General features: G+C 46.0%; 1 protein-coding gene across 3 annotated transcripts in view; it reads right to left on the bottom strand.

Annotated features, from left to right (window-relative positions):
- The window catches only part of LOC141051301 (AMSH-like protease), a 153,381-nt gene that overhangs the window by 61,904 nt on the left and 64,097 nt on the right, over positions 1 to 27,380 (bottom strand). For all 3 annotated transcript variants that reach the window (XM_073548193.1, XM_073548192.1, XM_073548194.1), the window contains exons 2-5: positions 5,327 to 5,410; positions 3,530 to 3,747; positions 3,371 to 3,446; positions 1,996 to 2,091 (exon numbers count right to left, since the gene is read on the bottom strand). In XM_073548193.1, coding sequence (XP_073404294.1) covers positions 1,996 to 2,091; positions 3,371 to 3,446; positions 3,530 to 3,747; positions 5,327 to 5,356 — 420 coding nt within the window. In that variant the 5' untranslated portion in view covers positions 5,357 to 5,410. The remainder of the gene's footprint in view (positions 1 to 1,995; positions 2,092 to 3,370; positions 3,447 to 3,529; positions 3,748 to 5,326; positions 5,411 to 27,380) is intronic.

A 27,380-nucleotide genomic window follows, 5' to 3' on the forward strand; every position in this document is an offset into this window, starting at 1 on the left:
GGAACTGGGGGGGTCTGCAATAACAAGACAGGTTATTACACCTGGGGTTATTTAGTTTGGAAAATCTAAGGCTTAGGGGTGATCTTATTACACTGTATAAACATATGTGAGGACAATACAAAGACCTTTCTAGTGATCTTTTTACTATTGTCCGACCTGTGACGGGGACAAGGGGGCATCCTCTACGTCTGGAGGAAAGAAGGTTTAAGCATAATCACAGATGCAGATTCTTTACTGTAAGAGCAGTGAGACTATGGAACTCTCTGCCATATGATGTTGTAATGAGTGATTCCCTACTAAAATTTAAGAAGGGACTGGATGCCTTTCTTGAAAAGTATAATATTACAGGGTATATACACTAGTTTCCTTAATATTGCGTTGATCCTGGGAGCTAGTCTGATTGCCGTATGTCGAGTCGGGAAGGATTTTGTTTCCTCAATGTGAAGCTTACTGTTTGCCACATGTCTTTTTTTTGCCTTCCTCTGGATCGACATGTTAGGGCAAGTTAGGATTGGATATGGGTTGAACTAGATGGACTTAAAGTCTTCCTTCAACCTTAATAACTATGTTACTATGTTACTGCTAGCACAAGTGTCACACCAGAATCACCATCATTACATGAGTATAACACCAGAACTACCATCAGTACATGAATAGAACACCAGAATTACTGTCAATCCATGAATGTAGCATCAATACCACCATCTGTACATGAATATAGCACCAGAAACACTGCCAGTACACAGAGGCTGCACCAGGAACACTATCAGTAAGTGAACTCAGGGCCAGAACCACCATCAGTACATGAATGCAGCACCAAAACCACCACCATTACATGAATATAGCACCAGAACAACCATCATAATACGAATGCAGCATGAGAACCACCGTCAGTACATGAAATTCAGCACTAGAACTACCATCAGTACATGAACACAACACCAGAACCACCATCAATACATGTTACCCTACACAGATCCTCTATAAAAAAGAAAATATCCCCCCTACACTGCCCTTCTCCAAAATATCCCCCACTCTGCCTATCTGTATAATATCCCCTCACACTGCCCATCCCCAAAATATCCTCCCACAATGCCCCTCTTTATAATATCCCTCACACTGCTGCTCTTCAAAATATCCCTCCACAATGCACCTCTATATAATATTCCCCCACACAACCCCTCTCCATAATGTCCCCTCACATACTGCCGCCTTCCATATCTCTCCCAAACTGCCTCTGTCCAAATATCCCCCGCACCACTGTCCATTGCTATACTATACCCCCTTTCACAATCCCCCAATTGCCCCATAATGTTCTAAATTGCTCAAAATGTCCCAAATTGCCCCATAAATATCCCAAAATGTCACATTATGTGCCCTTGCAGTAACACAATCTTTCCCTCCCTCGGCCCCTCATCGAAAATAATATGACATTTAATCTCTGGTTCCTCCATGGAGCACTTAACAGATGTCTCCTCTGCCAGTGAGGCCCGGCAGCAGTGTAATCACACCAGCAGTGTGCTGACCTCACACCGCTGCACATCAGGGCAGGGGCTAACACGGACTCCTCTGCCCCAGTCTCAACACTACAGTGTTCAAAGACGCAAATATATTTATACATGGGAAGAAGTAGCTGTCGCATGCTGGACAGCTCCACAGGCCCCACAACATCCTTTGGCGGGCCGCACATGTGCAAATAGTGTTGGTAATGTGTTCTGCTACGCTGGCCTGTATAAATTAAATGAGTCTCTGTTTGGCCTCCACTGATTTACAGGGGAGGAGAATCTCAAGTTTATGTTGAGTCTATTTCATAAAAAGTGACTTATGTTCTTATATATTTTACTTTGGAATTTACCATTTCCATTTTGGTCCTGCAGGCTGCTTTACTGCAGTGCTAGAATAGATGCATAATGTATTTATATTAGTTCACATCAATAATCCCTCCATCTCCCAGGAAATAGATCAACTGTAATATTGACTTTCCGTACAACTTACTATGTCTCTCATGTATTCTTGGTATTCTAGGTTATATTTCTTGAGAAGGTCTTTTTTTAGATCATCTGTCCTTGGAAAGGCAACCTCCTTTAATTTCTTAAAGACAAGTAGGAAAATGAAGGTCTTTACTTTGCAATCTATGACATCATATAATATCACATTAAGGGTTTCTTCACACTGGTGTATGTTTTCTCATGTGAGATAATTGGGCCGATCATACTAATGATAGTCGGCACAATCTCTGTCAGAGTATGATCCGAGTATCATCTGAGTGTGATCCGATTCTCTCAGATGATACTTTGATGGAGAACTAAACTTATCCATCGCCTCCATTGCCAACGTCCACTGTATTTGCACTGCACTGGGGTGTCATCCAGGTGCAGGCCGATGTTTCAGATGCACCCATAGACTTGTATGGGTGCATGTGAGCTTCGTCTCGCGATTGTTTGCTCATGACAAATCGTCATGAAAAAATTATTGCAGATCTGCAATGCTCAACAGTATAACATTGGGCAAATTGCTATCCGATAAAACACCGCATAACACTCGGCCATGAAATACATAAGTGTGACCGAGCCCTAAAGGGAATCTGTCAGTAGGATTTCACCCCCAAATTATTTATATGTGCATATGTGTGTATATTTCTTTCAAAGACAATCCCAGCAATACTTTTACATGGCCAGTCCATTCCACCATTACTGAAAAATAGTTTGGTCATTAAATCCTGCTGACAGATTCCATTTAAAGGAGTTTTCCACTACTTGGACAACTTTTTCTCATACCCCAAAGTTTGACCCCGATAAAATAATAAAGTTTATACTCAAATTCAATGCTGGCGCCATTCCTGCTGTGTCAGTACTCGCAGTCCTGGTACCTCACGTACTGTTGTTGTGGCACGTGACACCGGCATCCAATCAGCGCTGTCGTCACTGTTCCCACCTCCTGTCGTATTGACCAGAAAGAGGAAGTCAGGTATCAGCTGCAGCCTGGACTTCCTCTTAATGTTCGATCTGTCTGAAGGTGGAGACATTGACGCCAGCGCTGACTGGGCACTGTCGTCACGTGTCAAAAAACTGCACTAGAGCCCTGGGACCACGAGTGCCAACACCGCAGGAACGGCGCCAGCACGGGAGGTGAGTATAGGTGTTATTATTTTATAGGGGCCAAACATTTTAATCGAAGGGCCTGTCCTAGTTGTGGACAACCCCTTTAAAGCACATTATTATAGGAGCAACTTCCAGTGTCATCCATTGAAACAATATGCTATCGGTGGGTCAAATGTATTAAGCATAATTCCTGTATCTCGTTTTTTCTGATTTTTGTCTACGAACATAAAAGTTACATCACATTAAATCAGATAATAAATCCAGCCAACCTTTAATATAACCTGTTTTTCTGGGATTTCACATTGCTGGTAGTCTCGGTGATTAGGCAGTTTCTCCACAAACAATCTGCAAAACAAGAAACATCTTACAGCCTATGGCAGTATTTCAGACCAGAAAGATCTAGAGCTGAACACAGCCTAAATCCTCACGTGATGAACTTGTTGTAGAGAACAAAGGCATTTTCAAGATTCCCTTCATCCAGATACACAGAGGCCATTCTCTCCATTTCCACTCCAGAACGTAAGTAGCGTCTGGGAGTGATGTCTTCATTGATGGTGATGTTACAGCCAAGCTTGCTTAGGGCACGGACACGCTCCTCTGGGCTCAGAGATACATCTGTATGATCTGGCATCGCTGCTAGCTTTTTCTACAGAAAAAAAATATATATATATATTAGAGTTAAACAGCAATTAATGTAATAAATCCAGATAAATATGTATAACCTATATTGGATTTATCCACAGTGTTTGGAGCTTTCCAATTTTGGAAAAATTCCCCCTGGCATTCCTTGCTTTCGCTATGCACAGATCTGGCTCCAGTAATCGTCATTCTGCGAAATCGTTACTCTAGTCCTTATGGAAATTTGATGGAGGGGAAAATGGCCTCACTGTTTCTCCACTGATGCTGTTTGGGTGACTTTATTGCATCTTTTTTATACACTCCTGTGTCTACTATTCGCCAACAATCCCAAACTTGAGTGGCCTTATTTTTCAGAAACAATCCCAGCTAATTTGGGTCCATCCTGGGCATTCCTGGACCCTCAATAACATTGGTAAGTACTTCAGGGGTGACATGTCACGTGATTGGACTAAGCATTCATCGATTGCTTTAGTGAAGTCACTATAAACTATGATTGGACTATAGGGAAGACATGTCACGTGATTGAGCTAGACGGTCATGCCATGCACTAGTGACATCACTATGGATCAGATCCTGATTGGACCATTGGGCTAATCTTGATGAGTAAATGGACCGGAGTCAAACCCACCCACTGACTCTTCATGAATAAGGAGCGCCGGACGAATGGCGTGCACATCGCCACAAATCCTGCTCTGCTGGAGTAAGATTTGTGGGGCAGCGAACACCGCTGCTTGTTATGAAATTGAAGAGAAGCGGTCTCCACCACCCCGAAATGCCCGCATTATCATAGCTCTGTGAAAATGGCGTAAGAATGCCAAAAGACATAAAATTGTGCCAAAATGATGTGACTTTTCATAGCCTTTTATGCCAGAATGCTGACATAAAAGCTTTATGAATCGGGCTCTGTGTCTTACAAGAAGCTAACTGACATTAAATAGAAATGAACTGAACTACGAAAGCAGCTCTGGACTATATCCAGAATTTCAGAAAAAAATAAAGCATGTGTATACAATGGTATTCAACTTGTAGATTATAATTATAAAAACTATACAAAATAAATTGCTCACCGGTAGACATACCCTGTAAATAAATTCATGAATATAAACAATGCAAGGAAACATGAACTGAAAATGCACCATGTAAAGAAGCGAATTCTGAAAACATGAATGCAATCTGTCGAGAGAGAGATATACCGTCATCTCTGTATAATCAGTGGATCCCTGTTACCTTAAGTACAGTACCAACTCACTCCCCGCTTACATATGATGAAAAGCCCCCTTTGTCATTAACTCCTTAGGGGCGCATAGTGATAACCAAAAGTAAAGTTTGGCACACAATGTCTAACTTATTTCATTCCACTCCATTAGTAGAAAGAACAAGCTCGTAAAGGCCGGTCACAACTATAAAGAAGAGATTGCATCAGAACTCGCACTGCAGTATAATATAGATTCATCTAGGATTTATTTACATAATAAGAAGGTACAATTAATGTACACACACATATATATCACACGCATGTAGACTATCTGAATGATAGGTATATACAGTATATATAAATATATACGAAATAAAGAAAAGGGATTCACCAGTGATGAAATGGAGATGGACTGCTCCATGCTGTCTTCAGGGTTGATGGCAAGGGGCTGGTAATAGCTTTATAATCCGTCCATCTGCAACCAGAGGAGAAACAAAGAAAATCAATGGCTCCACAAGTATCAAATAACGTCAGTCCCTCCGTTCTGTATGAATCATTGGTCGATACAACGGCCCAGAAACGATAATGGTCTTAATGATCCCAGGCCTCAAATCCAGGAGTGGCGGCATGACACTAATGTTCAGCAAATACAGCCGCGCCGTTCTGTGCTTATTAGAAGCTGCTTTGCTTCTAGCAAGAATGATGATTTACAGAAAACTGCGGGGGAGAGGATGAAGTGAAGGATTAAAAATATCAGTGAAAGGGTAAGCGTCGAGAGAATATCTCCCACCTATCGCTATGGAATACTGAGCTCTTAGACAGAAATCTGACCGAGTACAACATCTGTATCAGGTTCGTCCTTCAGTCTTGTGCTCATATATCTGTGCACATCTGTATAAAACTCTGCAGAATACTTGGTGCTTTGTGCGTAAAAAAAAAAAAATACAGAGAAGATAAACATGTTCAGACATTTTTAAGACTATGATAAACTCTCTTTGATCAACCAGTAACCCAACTGACATACAGAGTAAAGGCCCCGTCACACACAGCGATCTCGCTAGCGAGATCGCTGATTTTGTGACACCACAGCGATCTCGCCAGCGAGATCACTGTGTGTGACAGGGATCAGCGACCGGCCCCCCTGCCGGGTATCGCTGAAAGTGATAGTGGCCTGGGCCATTTTTTTGATCGCTGGTCTCCCCCTGGCCAGCACGCATCGCTGCGTGTGGCAGCGAGAGACCAGCGATTAGCGACGCTGGTTTCCAAGGTAAACATCGGGTATCTAAGAGTCGCGCGGCTCCTGGATACCCAATGTTTACATTAGAAGCCAGCTTGCTCGCTGGTCCTGATCGCTGGAGGGGCTGTCTATGTGACAGCTCACCAGCGATCAGCCTAACAATGTCCCAGCGATCCCATCGATGTCGGATCGTTGGTGGGATCGCTGGGACATCGTTAGGTGTAACGGGGCCTTTACACAGACGCCCCTTTGCCCCCTGTGTCAGTCTTGTATATATCTAACACTTCTTCAGCCTGGCCTAGATAAGCCAGGGCTGAGTATTCCTAAACTGAGAATGCACAACATACATAAGAAAATACAAATATATCACAAATAATGTCAGGGTCAGCCTTAGGCCAAGAAGGCCCCAGGCTTTACAGGCCAAGAAGGCCCCAGGCTTTACAGGCCAAGAAGGCCCCAGGCTTTACAGGCCAAGAAGGCCCCAGGCTTTACAGGCCAAGAAGGCCCCAGGCTTTACAGGCCAAGAAGGCCCCAGGCTTTACAGGCCAAGAAGGCCCCAGGCTTTACAGGCCAAGAAGGCCCCAGGCTTTACAGGCCAAGAAGGCCCCAGGCTTTACAGGCCAAGAAGCTCCCAGGTTTTACAGGCCAAGAAGCTCCCAGGCTTTACAGGCCAAGAAGCTCCCAGGCTTTACAGGCCAAGAAGCTCCCAGGCTTTACAGGCCAAGAAGCTCCCAGGCTTTACACAGGCCAAGAAGGCCCCAGGCTTTACACAGGCCAAGAAGGCCCCAGGCTTTACAGGCCAAGAAGCTCCCAGGCTTTACAGGCCAAGAAGCTCCCAGGCTTTACAGGCCAAGAAGGCCCCAGGCTTTACAGGCCAAGAAGCTCCCAGGCTTTACAGGCCAAGAAGCTCCCAGGCTTTACAGGCCAAGAAGGCCCCAGGCTTTACAGGCCAGAGACCAAAACTTTGTACTGATAAGGCCAGTCGTGCATTGTCATTGGAGTTTTTTAAGGTTAGAATTGTAAAAGGATCTTTGGTCACTTTATGCCATGTTTGTGTGTGTAACATGCAATGTGTGTGTGTTTGCGTAAGTGACAAAGTGTGTGGGTATGTGTGTGTGACATGTAGTGTGAATGTAGCATATAGTGTGTCTGTGTGTAACATACAGGGCTTATCTGTGTGTAACATGTAGTGTGAATGTAGTATATAGTGTGTATGTGTTGTGATAAAACACTCCGGGATCGGCTTTGCTGGGGTCAAAGGTCACGTGTGTTCCGCATGAAACCCAGGCGTAGAGCTGGGATTCGGGTGTAACTGACCCTGGGTCAGGTTTATTAATAGTGAAAGCAATGCAAAAGGAAATAAAACATAAAACAAATCCTTGCCTGTCCGGCACTAACTAAACAATGGACAACCTAACTACCAACTGGCGGGATTCTCCCGTCCAGCCAAACCACAGTTGCAGTGGGCACTGCTTTCACTCACGTGTGTGTCTCTCACACAGACAAGCTCTCTGTGTTCCCAGGCTGAGACACTCACACAACCACCTGGCATCCTTTTATATCCACCTCCCATTATCCATTAGTAAGCAGGTGCGATACTGACCAGACTAGGCCACATAGGAAAGGAATCTGGGCGAGATATACCTGCCCTCATCCACTATTCCCACATGATTCTCACATATCCCCCCCCTCTGCTCAGACCACTCCGGTCGAGCAATGACACCCGCCAAACAGTGCACTCGGGACAGGGCATCTGCATTCCCCATCTGTACCCCTGGGCGGTGCTCCACCGTAAAAGTGTAGGCCTGCAGGGCAAGGAACCACCGGGTCACCCGGCTATTCCGCTCCTTGTTCAAGTGCATCCACTTGAGAGGGGCATGGTCAGTGATCAGCCTGAACTTTCGGCCCACCAGGTAATATTTGAGGGCCTCTAGAGCCCACTTAATGGCGAGGCACTCTTTTTCTACGACTGCATACCTTTGCTCGTGTTTATTCAGCTTCCTGCTGAGATAGAGGACTGGGTGTTCCACTCCGTCCCTCACTTGTGAGAGTACGGCCCCGATACCGGTATCAGAGGCATCCGTTTGTACCACAAACTCGCTGCGGAAGTCCGGAGTCACCAGTACGGGCTGAGAGCAAAGTGCCCGTTTTAGGCCATGGAAGGCTTCTTCAGCAGCTAAACTCCATTTAATCATGACGGAGTCTTTCCCTTTTGTAAGATCCGTTAGGGGGGTAGCGATGGCTGCAAAATTGGGTATGAACCGGCGATAATAGCCGGCGATCCCCAGGAAGGCTTGCACCTGCTTCTTGTTGACAGGTTGTGGCCAGTCCTGAACCGCCTGAATCTTATCAACCTGGGGTTTAACAACACCCCTCCCAATTACATACCCCAAATACCGGGCTTCTTCTATCCCGACGTGACATTTCTTGGGGTTCGCGGTTAGACCTGCCTCCCACAGGTCGTCAATCACAGCTTGTACTTTCTGGAGATGAGTCTCCCAGTCCAAGCTGTAAATGACAATGTCGTCCAAATAGGCCGAAGCGTACTGCCTATGTGGCCTCAGGACTCGATCCATCAGTCTCTGGAAGGTCGCCGGTGCTCCGTGCAGTCCAAACGGCATATACACATACTGAAATAGACCTTCCGGCGTAGCAAATGCCGTCTTTTCTCTGGCAGCCTCCGCCAGAGGGATCTGCCAATACCCCTTTGTTAGGTCTAGGGTCGTAATATATCGGGCTTTACCTAACCGATCTATTAACTCGTCGACCCGGGGCACAGGGTAGGCATCAAATTTTGAGACCGCATTCAGTTTCCTGAAGTCATTGCAGAATCGGATTGTGCCGTCCGGTTTAGGAATTAACACAATCGGGCTGGACCAAGCACTGTGCGATTCCTCAATGACACCTAACTCTAACATTGCCTTCACTTCTCGGGAAACGGCTTCACGGCGCGCTTCCGGAATTCTGTAGGGTTTCACGTGAACAGTGACACCAGGTTCCGTTATGATGTCATGTTTCATTAGCGTAGTCTGCCCGGGTTTTTCTGAGAAAAACTTTTGTTTGTGAAGTAAAAACTGCCTCACCTCAGTCTTTTGCCGCTCTGAGAGAGTCTCTGCAACCCGTACCTCCGGTACGGTATGTGAGCAGACGGGACGGGCCAGCTCCGCTGACAAGGCAGACCGATCCTTCCAGGGCTTTATCAGATTTACAAGATAAATCTGTTCAGGTTTCCGTTTACCTGCCTGGTACACTTTGTAATTTACTTCACCAACTCTTTCCTTGATCTCAAAGGGGCCCTGCCACTTTGCCAGGAACTTACTGTCCACCGTGGGGACCAGGATCAACACCCTATCTCCGGGTGCAAACGTACGGATCTTGGCGCCCCTATCAAAGATTCTTTTTTGGGCTCCTTGGGCCTGTATCATGTGTTCTTTGACGATAGGCATAACAGCCGCAATACGCTCCTGCATTTGTGTGACGTGATCTATCACTGTTTTAAACGGAGTGACCTGACCCTCCCAGGTTTCTTTTGCAACGTCTAATAATCCGCGAGGACGTCGGGCGTACAATAACTCGAAAGGCGAGAATCCCGTGGAAGACTGGGGTACTTCCCTGATGGCAAAAAAGCAAATACGGAAGTAAATAGTCCCAGTTCTTCCCATCCTTGTCTATCACCTTTCTCAGCATCTGCTTCAGAGTTTTATTGAACCGTTCGACCAACCCGTCTGTTTGAGGGTGATACACGGATGTGCGTAACGGTTCGATTTGTAACAACCGGCAGAGCTCCTTCATTACCCTGGACATAAAGGGGGTCCCCTGGTCGGTGAGTATCTGTTTCGGTATACCGACCCGACTAAACACATGCACCAGTTCCTTGGCAATCATCTTGGTGGCCGTGTTACGCAAAGGGATAGCCTCTGGGTAACGAGTGGCATAATCCAAGATGACCAGGATATGTTGGTGTCCACGTGCAGACCGTGGAAGGGGCCCAACTAAATCCATCCCAATCCTCTCAGACGGGACTTCAATAATAGGTAGGGGTACCAAAGGGCTACAGAACCGGGGCTTAGGTGCAGAGGCTTGGCAGTCAGGACAAGACTCACAATATACACGAATATCGTGATGCATGCCTGGCCAAACAAAACAGTGTAATATCCTTTCGGTGGTTTTCTGGACTCCCAGGTGACCTCCATCACATGTCCGTGGGCCAGGTCCAGCACCTGCCGCCGGTAGGGTTTTGGCACGACTAATAGTTGCACCGTATCTTCCCCCTTTTTCTCTATCTGATAGAGTAAATCATTCTCCAGAACCATGTAAGGATATGCCAGCCTAGAGCCAGGTTCTACAGGTACCCCATTTATCACTTTTACATTTGTCCTAGCCTGAGAAAGGGTAGGATGCTTTATTTGCTCGCTTTGGAAGTCATCTTTCTGAACTTCTAAATCCGGCAAACGGGGAGGTGGACGGCTGTCGGCCTCCTCCTCTTCCCCGGTCTCCTCCGTATCACCCGTCATGACTGAAAATGGGAAATGCAGGTCATTTCCCGCAGACTCTTCCCCAGAGTCTTCCGGGGAGACCTCTTCCAGGGGTTCGGGACCCACACGCGCCCTGGGAGAAGAATCATGTACACTATTACCCTGGGGTATCAACTGATTCTCCCACAATTGCCAGAAGTGGGGAAAATCCCGGCCCAGGATAACATCACGCAATAACGCCGGGACGAATCCCACTTTATGTTGCACAGACCCATAGGAAGTAGTAATGCATATGACCGTGGTGAGGTACGAACAGGTGTCTCCATGCACACACGTTACAGAAAATTTGTCTGATGGTCCAGTCGGGGCTGACACCAGACTGGCCTTCACCAGAGTCACCACACTTCCCGAGTCTAACAATGCCACCACATTTTTGCCATCAACAGTTAAATCACACAAGTGTTTTTCCACATCCTTTTGACCGGCATTCACACTCACTACCCGTGCAACCATAGACATGCGGTTTTTAGAGTCTGTGACGTCGCACTGCATGGGTTCAGTAGTGACCGGACAGTTCGCAGCAATATGTCCCATCTCTTGGCAGCGGAAACACCTAACGGGCCCCTTGCTTAGACCATAGTTCGTTACTCTCGGCCTCGCAGTGCGGGCAGTCCCGTTTTCCTCCCCCACTGTCTTAGGGATTTTTCCATCTCCCCTGCTCCCTGGAACAGTCTTACCGGTTCCACGTGGAGACGATGAAGAACGAGGTGGGGTAGCGTCGTCTCGGAGTCCTTCCGCCACGGAGTAACGTTCAACCAGATCCACCAGTTGATCTGCCGTCGTAGGATTTCCATGGCTTACCCACTTCCTCAGGGCTGGCGGTAGAGCTCTCAGGTACTTGTCCATGACGACTCTCTGGATTATCTCTGGCGCTGTCAGCACCTCGGGTTGTAGCCACTTCTTCGTCACGTGGATCAGGTCGAACATCTGGGACCGCGGTGGTTTATCCGGCTGATAAGTCCATTGATGCACTCTCTGTGCACGGACAGCGGTCGTCACTCCCAGCCGGGCCAAGATCTCAGATTTCAATTTGTCAAAGTCCTGCGCAGCTTCAGGTTCCAAGTCATAATACGCCTTTTGGGCCTCACCGGAAAGAAACGGGGCAATCAGGCCGGCCCATCGTGCCTTCGGCCATTTTTCTCGCACCGCCGTCCATTCAAACGTGGTCAGGTATGCCTCGACGTCATCTTCGGTCGTCATCTTCTGCCAGTACCGACTCTCGTGAATCACTCTCGACTCGGCTTCCAGATTAACCTCCTGTAGGCTTGCCAGGCGCTGCGCCACCTGCTGGAGAAGCGAACGATCGGTAGCTGTCATGTCCACCAACTCCTTCAGCTGGGCCATCATCACCCGATTAGCTTCTTGCTGGACGGCGGTGGACTGTACCAGCGCTTTCACCACGTCCTCCATGCTCATGCTTGCAACGTGATGCCCGCGTTCTCCACCACAATGTGATAAAACACTCCGGGATCGGCTTTGCTGGGGTCAAAGGTCACGTGCGTTCCGCATGAAACCCAGGCGCAGAGCTGGGATTCGGGTGTAACTGACCCTGGGTCAGGTTTATTAATAGTGAAAGCAATGCAAAAGGAAATAAAACATAAAACAAATCCTTGCCTGTCCGGCACTAACTAAACAATGGACAACCTAACTACCAACTGGCGGGCTTCTCCCGTCCAGCCAAACCACAGTTGCAGTGGGCACTGCTTTCACTCACGTGTGTGTCTCTCACACAGACAGGCTCTCTGTGTTCCCAGGCTGAGACACTCACACAACCACCTGGCATCCTTTTATATCCACCTCCCATTATCCATTAATAAGCAGGTGCGATACTGACCAGACTAGGCCACATAGGAAAGGAATCTGGGCGAGATATACCTGCCCTCATCCACTATTCCCACATGATTCTCACAGTGTGTAACATACAGGGTGTGTGTATGTGTAACATGTAGTGTGAATGTAGCATATAGTGTGTGTGTGTGTATCTGTGTGTAACATGTAGTGTGAATGTAGCATACAGTGTGTGTAACATACAGGGTGTGTGTGTATGTGTAACATGTAGTGTGAATGTAGCATATAGTGTGTGTGTAACATACAGGGTGTGTGTATCTGTGTGTAACATTTAGTGTGAATGTAGCATATAGTGTGTAACATACAGGGTGTGTGTGTGTGTGTGTGTGTGTATCTGTGTGTAACATGTAGTGTGAATGTAGCATACAGTGTGTGTAACATACAGGGTGTATCTGTGTGTAACATGTAGTGTGAATGTAGCATACAGTGTGTGTAACATACAGGGTGTGTGTATCTGTGTGTAACATGTAGTGTGACTGTAGCATATAGTGTGTGTGTGTATCTGTGTGTAACATGTAGTGTGAATGTAGCATACAGTGTGTGTAACATACAGGGTGTGTGTGTATGTGTAACATGTAGTGTGAATGTAGCATATAGTGTGTGTGTAACATACAGGGTGTGTGTATGTGTAACATGTAGTGTGAATGTAGCATATAGTGTGTGTGTATCTGTGTGTAACATGTAGTGTGAATGTAGCATACAGTGTGTGTAACATACAGGGTGTGTGTATCTGTGTGTAACATGTAGTGTGACTGTAGCATATAGTGTGTGTGTGTGTATCTGTGTGTAACATGTAGTGTGAATGTAGCATACAGTGTGTGTAACATACAGGGTGTGTGTGTGTATGTGTAACATGTAGTGTGAATGTAGCATATAGTGTGTGTGTAACATACAGGGTGTGTGTATCTGTGTGTAACATTTAGTGTGAATGTAGCATATAGTGTGTATGTGTGTAACATACAGGGTGTGTCTGTGTGTGTGTGTATCTGTGTGTAACATGTAGTGTGAATGTAGCATACAGTGTGTGTAACATACAGGGTGTATCTGTGTAATAAAAAGAGAGAAGAGCCAGCACTGCCAGTGGTCAGAACGCATAACATGAGGTGCATATGCACATATCTTACTGCATTCAAAATGAGACATTTAGCAAAATATTGATCAATATATTGAGCCACCCCGCCTGGGCCTGGATCGTCCTTTATCTGTGGTGCTGGTCAGGCAGTGTGGAGGTTGGACCTGAAATGTCCGCATGGACCTGGCTAATCTTTATCTGCGCTTGTCCTCTCTGGTGCCATAGGAGCGATTCTGAAATGCTTGAGGTACAGTGTGCATGTAATGAGGTCTTGCTTTTATACATTTAGGAGGCCGTAATGGCACAGCGAACATAAAAAACGTAGAGTAGGACTCCCCATACGAGACTGCCTTGACGTGGCGGGGTAGCTCAAACAATTGATCAATTTTTTGCTAAATGTCTCATTTTTGAATACAGATTGAAACCTATGTGTGTTTTCACACTTTATGTATTACGTTCTGACCACAAGCAGCGCTGGCTTCTCCCCCTCTTTTTTCTTGATAAGGGTGTATCTGTGTGTAACATGTAGTGTGAATGTAGCATACAGTGTGTGTAACATACAGGGTGTGTGTATCTGTGTGTAACATTTAGTGTGAATGTAGCATATAGTGTGTATCATACAGGGTGTGTGTGTATCTGTGTGTAACATGTAGAGTGAATGTAGCAATCAGTGTGTGTAACATACAGGGTGTGTGTATGTGTAACATGTAGTGTGAATGTAGCATATAGTGTGTGTGTGTAACATACAGGGTGTGTGTGTAACATACAGGGTGTATCTTTTTGTAACATGTAGTGTGAATGTAGCATACAGTGTGTGTAACATACAGGGAATGTGTATGTGTAACATGTAGTGTGAATGTAGCATATAGTGTGTGTGTAACATACAGGGTGTATCTGTGTGTAACATGTAGTGTGAATGTAGCATACAGTGTGTGTAACATACAGGGAATGTGTATGTGTAACATGTAGTGTGAATGTAGCATATAGTGTGTGTGTAACATACAGGGTGTATCTGTGTGTAACATGTAGTGTGAATGTAGCATACAGTGTGTGTAACATACAGGGAATGTGTATGTGTAACATGTAGTGTGAATGTAGCATATAGTGTGTATGTGTGTAACATACAGGGTGTGTGTATGTATCTGTGTGTAACATGTAGTGTGAATGTAACATACAGTGTGTGTAACATACAGGGTGTGTGTATCCGTGTGTAACATGTAGTGTGGCTGTAGCATATAGTGTATATGTGTGTAACATACAGGGTGTGTGTGTGTATCTGTGTGTAACATGTAGTGTGAATGTAGCATACAGTGTGTGTAACATACAGGGTGTGTGTATCTGTGTGTAACAGTTAGTGTGAATGTAGCATATAGTGTGTATGTTTGCAACATACAGGGTGTGTGTTATTTCCATTTTGTGGGTATAGTATGGAGTGAGTGTGTGTAACATACAGTGTGTGTGTGTGTAATGTACATTTTGCAGGTGTAGTTTGGAGTGTGTGTAAAAGGCCGGATTACTTGCCGGTAATGCTCTTTTAATGAGTCCACGACAGCACCCACTGGAGGTATCGGATCCGCCCATTTGGAACAGGAAACCCTACAGGAAAGATAAAAGGGGCGGTCCGCCTTTCCTCCTCAGTTTTACGTTTCAGAGTACCAGAAGGACCGCCAAGGATTAGGCAATGTTCTCTTATTTTAACATCTTTCTTATCCATTATTTGGTAATACTTTAACTATTGATATCTTTAGGGGGGGAAGTGAACGGGTGCTGTCGTGGACTCATTAAAAGAGCATTACCGGCAAGTAATCCGGCCTTTTACTCTTCGCCACGACAGCACCCACTGGAGAGATTCCAGAGACCATCACCTGGGTGGGACCACCGTGCCAAGGATAGTCCTGCCAAAGCTTAAGTCAGAGGTTGATGAAAGATCAAGTCTGTAGTGGTTATAGAAGGTAGAAGGGGATGACCAAACTGCCGCCTTACATATAGTTTCAATCGGAACATCTCCCTTTTCCGCCCAAGAGGTTGCCATTGCCCTGGTGGAATGCGCCCTGATGTTCCCTGGAGGATCTTCGTTTTTTGCGGAGTAGGATAAACGAATGGCCTCTCTGATCCACCGGGAAATGGTGCTCTTCGTGACTCCATACCCCTTCTTACAGCCCTGAAATGAAACAAATAGGGCCCTACTCTGCCTCCAACTGTTGGACCTCTCAATACATTTTAGGACAGTTCTTTTGACGTCCAGAGTATGGAACTTCTGCTCTTCCGGAGTAGAGGGATTTTCATAGAAGGTTGGGAGGAGTATCTCCTGAGATCTATGGTATTTTGTTGCCACTTTTGGCAGGTAGGCAGGGTCTGGTTTTAATACTAATAAGTCTTGGTATTCTTGGAAAAAAGGTGGATCTATTGACAAGGCTTGGATATCACCCACTCTTCTAGCTGAGGTTAGTGATACTAAGAGGGCCATTTTAAGTGCTAAGTATTTGAAGGGTATTGTGTCGATCGGCTCAAAGGGGTCTACCGTTAGGGCGTCTAAGACCAGATTTAGATCCCATGTAGGGACGGAGGGTATGTGGATTGGAGTTATTCGTTCACATGCTGTAATAAAACGAGTTATCCATTTGTTGCCTGCTATATTATGGCCATATAGTGCTCCTAATGCCGATATTTGTACTCTCAGTGTATTTACTGCTAAGCCTAAGTCTTTCCCCTTCTGCAGAAATTCCAAGATTGGGATTATCGGAACTTCTGTTGTATGAGGTACTGTATGGAATTGAAGAAATTTTTTCCATATTCTAATGTAAATCTGGGTCGTGGACTGTTTTCTACTTTGTAGTAGTGTAGCAATTAAGGACTCCGAGAATCCTCTTGTCCTCAATAACTGCCTCTCAAATTCCACGCCGTCAAGTGCAAGCTGAGCACTTGAGGGTGGAAAAAGGGGCCTTGGGAGAGTAGATTGGCAGTCGGAAGGACCCAAGGATCTGTTATCGACATAATCTGCAGCCACGAAAACCACGGTCTTTTTGGCCAGAACGGTGCTATTAAGATTATTCTTGCTTTGTCGTCTCTGATCTTCCGAATTACTTGAGGTAGGAGAATCAATGGAGGGAACGCATACGCTAGGTTGAAATTCCATGGAACTAGAAAGGCGTCCAGTATGTTTGGGTGATCTGACGGAGATAGGGAGGCAAAGGTTTTTATCTGCCTGTTCTCCCTTGTGGCAAAAAGATCCACCTCGGGTTGTCCCCATGCGGCTACTATGTCCCTGAAGACCTTCCGATTGAGGCACCACTCTCCTTGTCGTAGAGTGTGACGGCTTAGGAAGTCTGCCTTTTGATTGCTCTCGCCTCTTATATGAAGGGCCGAGAGGGACAAAAAATAGTTTTCTGCCAAGTTTAAAATTTTTGCCGCTGAAGACATCAGAGTCTCTGATCGAGTTCCTCCTTGTCTGTTTATATATGCCACTGTGGTGGTATTGTCCGACAGGATCCTTACATGCTTCTGTTGGAGCTGCGGAAGGAAGTTGTATAGAGCATAGAACACTGCAGTCAGTTCTTTTAAATTAGATGAGTAATCACATTCCTCTTTACTCCACCTTCCCTGATAAAACCCATTCTCCATGTGGGCTCCCCAGCCCTGGGGACTGGCATCGGTGGTTACAATACAGGATGGAACTATAACCCATGGGACTCCTGAACATAAATGGTCATCGTCTAACCACCACTCTAGGGAAGTCAAGACTTCTTGTGACAGGGTTATTTTGCTCTGTAAACGACCACTATGTCGCTTATCCTCCTGGAGGATCTGGTGTTGTAGTGTACGGACATGGTACTGGGCCCACCGGACTGCCGGGGTGCAAGAATTTAGTGATCCTAATAGTGACATTGCTCCTCTTAAGGATACACGTGGTTTATCTATAGCTGCTTGTATTTTTTGTTTTGTGAGGATGATTTTTACCTGGGGTAGTAGACATCTCTGGGTCAAGGAATCTAGTTGAAATCCTAGAAATGTCTGGAGAGATTGCGGATCGAGTCTGGACTTTTGGATATTGATGATCCAGCCAAGGCTCTGAAAAGAGGAGACTGCGTCAGTCACGCGTTCAGTACATTGTTTGACTGAATTCCCAATTACTAGGAAGTCGTCTAGATATGGTACAATTAGTGTGTCCTTTTGGCGAAGGTAGGCCATCACTTCTGCCATCACCTTGGTAAATATTCTTGGTGCCGTGGAAAGCCCGAAGGGCATGGCCGCGTATTGGAAATGACGAATCCTGCCCTCGACTTCCACTGCGACTCTTAGGTATTTCTGGAATCTGTTGTGTATAGGGAGATGATAATAAGCATCTTTTAAATCAATCCCTGCCATTACGCAATTTGGGAAAAGAAGCTTTATAGTGGATCTAATCGATTCCATTTTGAACTTATAATTTTTTATAAATGAATTTAGCTTCTTTAAATTAATAATGGTTCTAAATGTACCGTCTGGTTTAGACACCAAAAACAGGGGAGAGTAAAAGCCTCTACCCTGTTGTTCCTCAGGGACGTCAACTAAAACTTTTTTAGCTAGCAGGACTCGAATCTCGTCTTCGAGAGCCTTTTGCTGAAGTGAGGAATTAAGGCGAGTTATAACAAAGAACTCATAGGGGATTCGAAGGAATTCAATCTTTATTCCTTCCTTGATTATATTCAAAATCCATGGGTTTAACGTAATTTGTTCCCATTTGGTAAAAAAAAATTTTAATCTGCCCCCAACCGGTGGGTCTAAACTTTTAATTTTTTTCTCTCCTATATGTTGGCCCTCTGAAGATGGTACCCTTCTGCTTTTCGTCTTTCGTGGCCCATCTCGTTCTGTCCGATTGTCTTCTTCTCCCGAATGGCCGTCTTTTAAAGGTTTTCCTATAAAACGGAATGGGAGAATCACTGAAGGCCTTTTTTCTTTCTTTTGCCTTGGCGAGAATTTCGTCTAAGGCTTTTCCGAAGAGGAACTCACCCTCGCATGGGGTTGCACTAATTTTGGATTTTGATTGTGCATCCCCTTTCCAGCTTTTTATCCAAAGCGCGCGTCTGGCGTTATTCACCAGGGCTGCCGACCTTGCTGCAAGTCTTAGGGTGTCCGCTGAAGCGTCTGCCATAAAGGCAGCTGCCCCTCTTATCAACGGGATGGCTGCACGCAGTTTCTCCCTTGACACTCTTTGCTCAATCTGCTGGTCTAATTGATCTAGCCATACCAGCATTGACCTAGCAGTACATGTGCTGGCTATTGCGGGTTTGAATACCCCGGTGGTGGACTCCCAGGACCTTTTGAGCGAGGATTCAGCCTTTCGGTCCAATGGGTCTGCTAACAATCCTGCGTCCTCGACCGGGATCGAGGTTTGTTTAGAAGTGGAGGATATGACAGCGTCCACCTTTGGTATTTTAGACCATTTTAATAGATCTTCATCAGTGAACGGGTACTTCCGTTTTGAAGCGGATGGGAGAAAACCCCTCTGGTCGTGTTTTTCCCATTCCCTTTTGATGAGATCTTTAATTGCCGGTATTACTGGAAATGATCTCCTCTTTTTTCTGCCAATCCCGCAAACATAATGTCCTGCGCGGTCTGGGCTCCCCTTTCCTCTTCACACCCCATAGTATTCCTAACCGCTTTTACCAGGTTATCTACGCTGTCCAGAGGAAAACATGCGCGTCCTTCCGCCTCCGAGGATGATGATGAGGACGTGGATGCGGAGCCTGAGTTTAACCCCTGTTCTTCCTCTGACTCTGAACTAACAATAACCTGTTTTCTATGCCTGGACTCTGCGGGAGTGCTGGCGCGGTTGATGGCTTGTATTTCCTCCCTAATTATGGCTCGGATATCCTGAGAAGATATCGTCGGCCCCTGCCTGGTCTGTTTCATGCATTGTTTGCAGAGTTTTTTGGGGTAGGAGTCAGGGAGAGGCTCTGAACATAATGCACATTCTTTATGTTTTGTTTTTCCTTTTTTCTTTGACTGAAACGGGAGGTCAAAGGTAAAGAGAGGGGGGAGGGGGGGGGGAGGAGAGGAGGTTAGCTTAATAGGTAGAGCATATGCTTTGCACACTCACCCAGTGAAGCTCAATACCGGTTCAGATGGCTGAGACGGTTTGGATCGGGTTTCTGCTGCCTCGCTCCTGCGGGCAGTCTCCGTCCTGGCGCTGCGGTCCCTGGTGGAGTTGCCCCCAGCTGAATCCCCTGCTGGGGTTTGCGACTCTGCGGGGGACGACATGTTCCAATGTTGCAGCGCTGTTTTATCTGTATCGTTGCCCCGGAAGTCGCCCTGTCACAGGGCGCATGCGCCGCGTCATCGCCATCTTACCCCGGAAGTTCAACCATTACTTCCGGGGTATGGGAGCGTCGGGCGCCGGCCTGCTCCCGCGCCACCGCTATTAACACATGCGGCTCGCGCGCACATGGCCTCACCATCCACGCTATACCCCCACCGATGGGAATGGGGGGGGGGGGAAATCTCCCGGATGCCAGACCGGCGCGCTCCCTGGTAAGACCGGGCGGCCCTCCCCGGACCCGGCCATTACCACTATGCCACCAGACGAGGGGGGAGCCGTCAAACGGAGTCTCCCCCGACGCTGCCTCCGGACCGCAGCCCCTGCCGTTCCCGAAGAGACCGCACAGGCGGATGCATGGCCCAGGTAAGATCCTGCAGGATCCTGCTCCATTTGGAACAGGAAACCAAAACTGAGGAGGAAAGGCGGACCGCCCCTTTTATCTTTCCTGTAGGGTTTCCTGTTCCAAATGGGCGGATCCGATACCTCCAGTGGGTGCTGTCGTGGCGAAGAGTAAAATGAAGTGTGTGTGTGTGTGTGTATAACACTGTGGCATATAATGGCCCAGGGCAGCATATACTAAAGTGTTTAGTGTTAATGACAATTTAATATACCAATTGAAAGCTTTTTTAGAGAAACTGGAGCAAAAGGATGGCAACCCAAGGCCTCAGGATCTTACAGGGGAGCCTCTGGCTCCGCTTTGGAGTTCTGATTTCTGCTCCAATTTTGCTTTCAGGGACTCAATGTTTTGTGTGGTTGCTCAGTTAGGAACTCATGTGTCCTCAGAAACTAGAGAATAAAATCATAAAACACGAATTCTCGGACAGTTTGTATTTGATATATTTATTTCCCTTGGATCATGTGACGGTTGACAAAGAACGAGTTTTCAAGAATAATGCCGAAAGAAAGACAAAGGTAGACAAAAAGTTTGGGAATTAGATTCAGGGTTTTTCTAGCCTGCCTTATATTCTCTGTCAACATTTTCCTGAGAAGGGAGAAGAGCTTTCCATTTACATGAATCCAATCTATTGAGTCCACAAGATGCACAGAGGTTCGGCTTGGTGGCGCTATGATGAAGAGTTGTCATTGTTATGCTCAATAGGTTGGGTGGTTAAGGCAACTGATGTTCGGATTCAATTAATACTTTCTCAAAAAAAGCAGTCACAGACTTTTTCTTGGGGAAGCCGCCACAGGTTGCTTCAGCAGCTGCTGTGATGGCCCAGCACACCACAGGTGCCTGTTGGCTTTTCAATGAGAGACACTGTAGATTTTTTGATACCTACAATTTCCACCATGAATGTGCAATTTGTGGTGGTAAAACGCAGCACTCCGTTGCTTTAGGACAGGGTTCCCCAACTCCAGTCCTCAAGGCCCACCAACAGGTCATGTTTTCAGGATTTCCTTATTATTGCCCAGGTGATAATTGCATCACCTGTACAATACAAGGGAAATCCTGAAAACATGACCTGTTGGTGGGCCTTGAGGACTGGAGTTGGAGAACCCTGCTTTAGGAGAAACAGACAGTTGGCAAAAGCAGCGTTACACAGTACGCATGAAATCACCGGTGTGAATCACCAATCCTCTCTTGGCCTGGCCCCCACGAAAAAGCAAGGAAAATTCAGGCTCATACATCACTTATCCTATCTTCCGATGGATTCAGACAATGACGAGATATCAAAAGAGGACACTGCTGTGTCTTATACATGTTTCGACATGGCAGTTCAGTGGGTACGTCGTTTTGATACAGAGGTTTCGCTTGCAAAGTTTGATATAGAGTCAGCATTTCGCCTATTACCCGTTCATCCGACATGTTATCATCTCTTCGGTTTGGTTAGATTTGAGTTAGGATTCCAGTCGGTAGGTCATTATTTTGATTACCATATTTTATGGTTTCTCTCTCCTGGTGATGGCGACACGTGTGTAGGGTACTTGCATGTTTTAGGCGATTGATGGGGCAAGTCAGCATTCCTGTCGCTGAGAATAAAACTGAACGCTCCACAACAAACCTTTCCGGCCTGGGTACTGTGCTGAACACACTCTCCATGACGAAAATCTGCAGAGACTGGTGGTGTTCATTGATCAGGTAACGATAGCTAGAATAGTCAAATTGAGGCAAGTTCAGTCATTATTAGATCTTTTCATTTTCACATGCCAGATAATACCCATGGGACGGTGTTATGATTGAGTCACCGTAGGAGGCAAAAACAGAAATGCTAGCTAAGTCCAGAAAACCAGAGAAGTTGGCAACTATCAGATTGCAGACCCCTGAACCTATCAACACAACTAGCAGTAGCCGTGGGGGGTTCCTACGATGACCTAGACCCCTCGATCACAGCCGGAGAGATACATAGGCCTAAAGAAGGAAAGGGGAAATCTAACTGCCCCAGAGCAGACCCCAAAGCAATAGGCAGCCCCCCACATATAATGACGGTGAAGCAAGATGAAAACACTTACACAGACAGAAAGACAGGCTGAGCAAAGACGGGGCCAAAAACTACCTAGATAGGAACAGATAGGAAGGCTGCTGTCTGCAATCTGCCAAAACCCTATCAGAGACAAAAGCCAACAAGCTGATATAAAAATGGCCCTGAAGCAACTAAGCTTCAAAAACTAAATCAGCACTCAGGTACTTTCAGAAGACAGAGCTCACGGAACACTGCACACTCCAGCAGGGAGTGGCAGAATCCAAAAAGCAAGAAAAACAAAAACAAATCTTAAATGCAAAAAGGCAAAACAGAAAACTTAGCTTTAGGAGAGCAGGAATCAGACTGGTGTCCAAGAGTCCACAGAGAAATCACCCGCAGGGCAGAAAGGGCGTAGGCTGCCCTAAATCCAGTCAGTGACTCCACTCAGCCAATCGTCTTCATCAGTCCCAGGTGCCTGATAATCAGGCTCACTACCTTCCTTCACTAGAATAGGGAGTTCACCAGGCCTCAGTGACGGAGGGGAAAATGAACTCACAACAGGACGGGTTTCTTCGCTTGTCATGAGCGACTTGTGGTGTTCGCTACGCATTCATTTAGGATCGGCACGGCAACCAAGGCCAACATACTTGGCCTAGGTGAGGAGGCAATTAAGCAATTGGGCAGATGAAAATCTTTTTGCTTTCCTACATATACTAGACCGGACCTGTTATAACATGGCAGCGCTTTTTTACCGGTTTGATTTTCCTACTCATTAAGCGTATCTGGTTATCTCTCTTTTTCAAATGCTCTTATTCCACATATAAGGATACTCAGTCATTCGCATATATTCTGGGCTAAAAACCGAGCGGAGGTACAACAGGTGTGCCCAAATTTGGGTAAAAAATATGCAGAGGTATATTGGCTTGTTTTTAGAGGTTTACGGTAGGCTCAGGTGTTTCTCCCGGTGGTGGGTTTTAGTCAATCACTAGGGCATCCTGTAGTTTTGGTCATATACGTGGGGGCAAAACAAGTTGGGGAGGATCAAGTTAGCGAATCTCATCGGCTTTATTAAACTGGACCCGGCTAGGTGTAAAAATCTGTTTAGTCAAAAATGTGTTTTTGTTTGGTCGGAAATTGTGTCGAAGAAGAACTGGAAAGGGTCCACAAAATTAGCGGCCATGTAATATGAGGGCTACTGGCAGGGTGGTGGTACGTATGGTATGCTGGAGGGTAACAACCAAGATTTGCTGTTGGCGAATGGGGTTAATCTAAATTCCACAGGCATCAATATTTTTCTATACTAAAAATATAAATTCGCGCTAGTCAAACCCATTGATTAAACAATATACAGTATGTAGTATATTATAGAATATTACTATTATATAAGATAATCCTTTAATCGTCCCACCATGGGGAAATTCAGAGCATTACAGCAGCAAGGCAGGAACAAGTACAGATACAGATGCATAAAGGCATTACATTGACAGTAGGTAGGTACATATACGAAAAGAAAAAGATAAAACCGGACTATCACAACTTTGGATCTATCAGTTCACTGTTTGGGTCGTTCTCCGTTTTGGACAGTGCTGGTTATACAGCCTAACTGCAGCAGAAAGGAAGGACTTTCGATAGCGCTCCCTCTCACATTTAGGATGAAGTAGCCGGTCACTGACAGTACTGCACATCTTTGTCACGGTCTCATGCATGGGATGGGAATCATTCTGCGCCATGTAGCTCACCTTGGCCAGTATCCTCCTGTCGCCTACTTCCTGAACTTCGATCAAGGGGGCATCCCAGGACAGAGCTGACCCTTCTAATCAGTTTGTCCAGCCTATTCCTGTCCCTGGTTGATATGCCACTACCCCAGCAGGCCACATCAAAGAAGATGACTGATGCCACAACAGAGTTGAAGAAGGAAGCAAGGAGTGCCCCCCTAACTCCGAAGGCTCTCAGCCTTCTGAGCAGATAAAGCCTACTGTGGCCCTTCCTGTACACTGCATCCAAGTGATGGGCCCAGTCAAGCTTATTATTGAGGATCACACCAAGGTACTTATAGGTGTCGACTATCTCAATGTCATTTCCCTGAATGTTCACCACTACTGGTGGATTTTTTCCCTTGCGAAAGTCCACCACCAATTCCTTGGTCTTCCCGGAATTAATCCTAAGGTGGTTCCTCTGACACCACTCCACAAAAACTTGGTTAGTATCTCTAATAATAATAAATTTTATTTTTATAGCGCCGACATATTCCGCAGCACTTTACATTTCAGAGGGGATTTGTACAGACAATAGACATTACAGCATAACAATAATCACATACAGTAGATTATAACAAATACCAAGAGGAATGAGAGCCCTGCTCGCAAGCTTACAGTCTATGAGGAAAGAGGTAGACACGAAAGGTGGGTGGTAACAGTTGCCCTGATTGTATGAACCAGCCATAAAGTGTGTGACAGTACAGACACAGAGGGCTAATGGATGCATAAAGCATGTGGGAACATGATGCAGGAAATCTGGTTATGGTAAAACTTTTGGCTGTGCCACACAGGGATAGATTAGGTTAATGTGTTGAGGCGATAGGCCAGTCTGAATAAATGCGTTTTCAGGGCACGCTTAAAATTGTGGGGATTGGCGACTAATCGTATTGACCTGGGAAGTGCATTCCAAAGAATTGGCGCGGCACGTGTAAAGTCTTGGAGACGGGAGTGGGAGGTTCTGACTATTGAGGATACTAACCTCAGGTCATCAGCAGAACGGAGGGCGCGGGTAGGGTGGTATACTGAAACAAGGGAGGAGAAGTAGGGTGGTGCTGATCCATGGAGGGCTTTGTGGGTGAGGGTAATAAGTTTATACTGAATTCTGGAGTGGATGGGTAGCCAGTGTAATGACTGGCACAAGGTAGAGGCATCGGTGTAGCGATTGGTGAGGAATATGATCCTGGCTGCAGCATTCAAGACAGATTGGAGAGGGGAGAGTTTGGTAAGAGGGAGACCGATTAGAAGAGAGTTACAATAGTCCAGACGAGAATGAATAAGAGAAACAGTAAGTTTTTGCAGAGTCAAAAGTAAGAAAAGGTTGAATTCTAGAAATGTTTTTGAGGTGCAGATGACAAGAGCGAGCCAGTGATCGAATGTGGGGGGCAAAGGAAAGCTCAGAATCAAGTATGACCCCAAGACAGCGGGCCTGTTGCTGGGGAGTAATAGTGGAGCCACACACAGAAATAGCAATGTCGGGTATAGGTACATTAGTAGAGGGAGGAAACACCAGGAGTTCAGTCTTTGACAGGTTCAGTTTCAGATATAGTGATGACCTGATATTAGACACAGCGTTTAGACAATCGCCGGTGTTTTCTAGAAAGGCTGGCGTGATGTCAGGAGAAGAAGCGTATAATTGGGTGTCATCAGCATAGAGATGGTACTGGAAACCAAATCTACTTATTGTTTGACCAATAGGGGCAGTGTACAAGGAGAAGAGGAGGGGGCCTAGAACCGATCCTTGGGGGACCCCAACAGTAAGGGGAAGGTGAGAGGAGGAGGAACCGGCAAAAGATACAGTAAAGGAGCGGTCGGAGAGATAGGAGGAGAACCAGGAGAGAACGGTATCCTTGAGGCCAATGGAACGGAGCATAGTGAGGAGGAGCTGATGATCCACCGTGTCGAATGCTGCAGAGAGATCCAAGAGAATTAGCATGGAGTAATGACCATTTGATTTAGCTGTTAGCAGATCATTAGAGACTTTAGTGAGGGCAGTTTCAGTGGAGTGTAAAGAGCGGAAACCGGATTGGAGAGGGTCGAGAACAGAGTTTTCTGAGAGATAGCGGATAAGACGGGAGTGGACCAGGCGTTCCAGGAGTTTAGAGATGAAGGGAAGATTAGAGACAGGTCTATAGTTAGCGGCACAGTTTTGGTCGAGGGATGGTTTTTTAAGTAGTGGATGTATGATGGCATGCTTAAATGAGGAGGGAAAAATACCTGAAGAGAGAGAGAGGTTAAATATTTTAGTATCTCTGTACTCTTTCATCTCCTCCTGTGATGAGGCCTACTATTGCAGAGTCATCAGAATACTTCTGCAAGTAGCAGCTAGATGAGTTGCACTTAAAATCCGCAGTGTACAGTGTGAAGAGAAAAGGGGCAAGAACTGTACCTTGAGGTGCCCCTGTATTGCAGATCACCGTGTCTGACACACTGTCCCGAACCTTTACAAACTGAGGTCGGTTCGTGAGGTAGTTAAAGATCCAGGTGGAGAGTTGGAGGTCCACGCCAACAAGGCCCAGCCTGTCTCTCAGTAGACCTGGCTGTATGGTATTAAAAGCACTAGAGAAATCGAAGAACATTATTCTCACAGTGTTCCCAGGTTTCTCTAGGTGAGAGAGAGTCCTATCTAGAAGGTGCATAATGGCATCATCCACACCAATGCCCGGACTGTAGGCAAACTGGAGAGGGTCCATATCCGAGCTCACTAGAGGACGGAGACGTGTGAGAACCAATCTCTCTAGTACCTTCATCAAGTGTGATGTCAATGCTACAGGTCTATAGTCATTAAGGTCTTTCGGATAAGGTTTCTTCGGAACTAGTACCACACACGATAATTTCCACAGTTGTGGTACTATACCTATTCTCAGGCTCATATTGAACAGATATGTAATGATCTCACTCAGCTGGTGCCCGCAGGTTCTGATTAGCCTTGCACTGATGCCGTCAGGACCTGCAGCCTTCAAAACTTTGATCTTATCCAGTTCTTTTGCATCCTGGGTACTTGTGAAGAACAGACCCTGGCTCAGTTGACAAGTTGCAGCAGGGGGTGAGGTTATTGTAGCAGAGAGGTGTGAATGGTATGCAGGGGCAGGAGCAGCCAGTGTGTGATTAAATCTGTTAAAGAATAGATTAAGTTCATTAAGCCCCTCTTTATCTACAACCATCCTGGAGACAGTCTGTCTATGCCCAGATATAGACTTTAGACCCTCCCAGACTTCATGAATCCTTTTCTGTGAAAATTTCAGTTCAATCTTTCTCTTATAATTAGCCTTTCCCTGCCTGATTAGATTCTTCAGATC

The sequence above is a fragment of the Dendrobates tinctorius genome, unplaced genomic scaffold, assembly GCF_039654945.1.
Source record: "Dendrobates tinctorius isolate UK_male_01 unplaced genomic scaffold, ASM3965494v1 ptg000156l, whole genome shotgun sequence".
Taxonomy (NCBI): domain Eukaryota; kingdom Metazoa; phylum Chordata; class Amphibia; order Anura; family Dendrobatidae; genus Dendrobates; species Dendrobates tinctorius.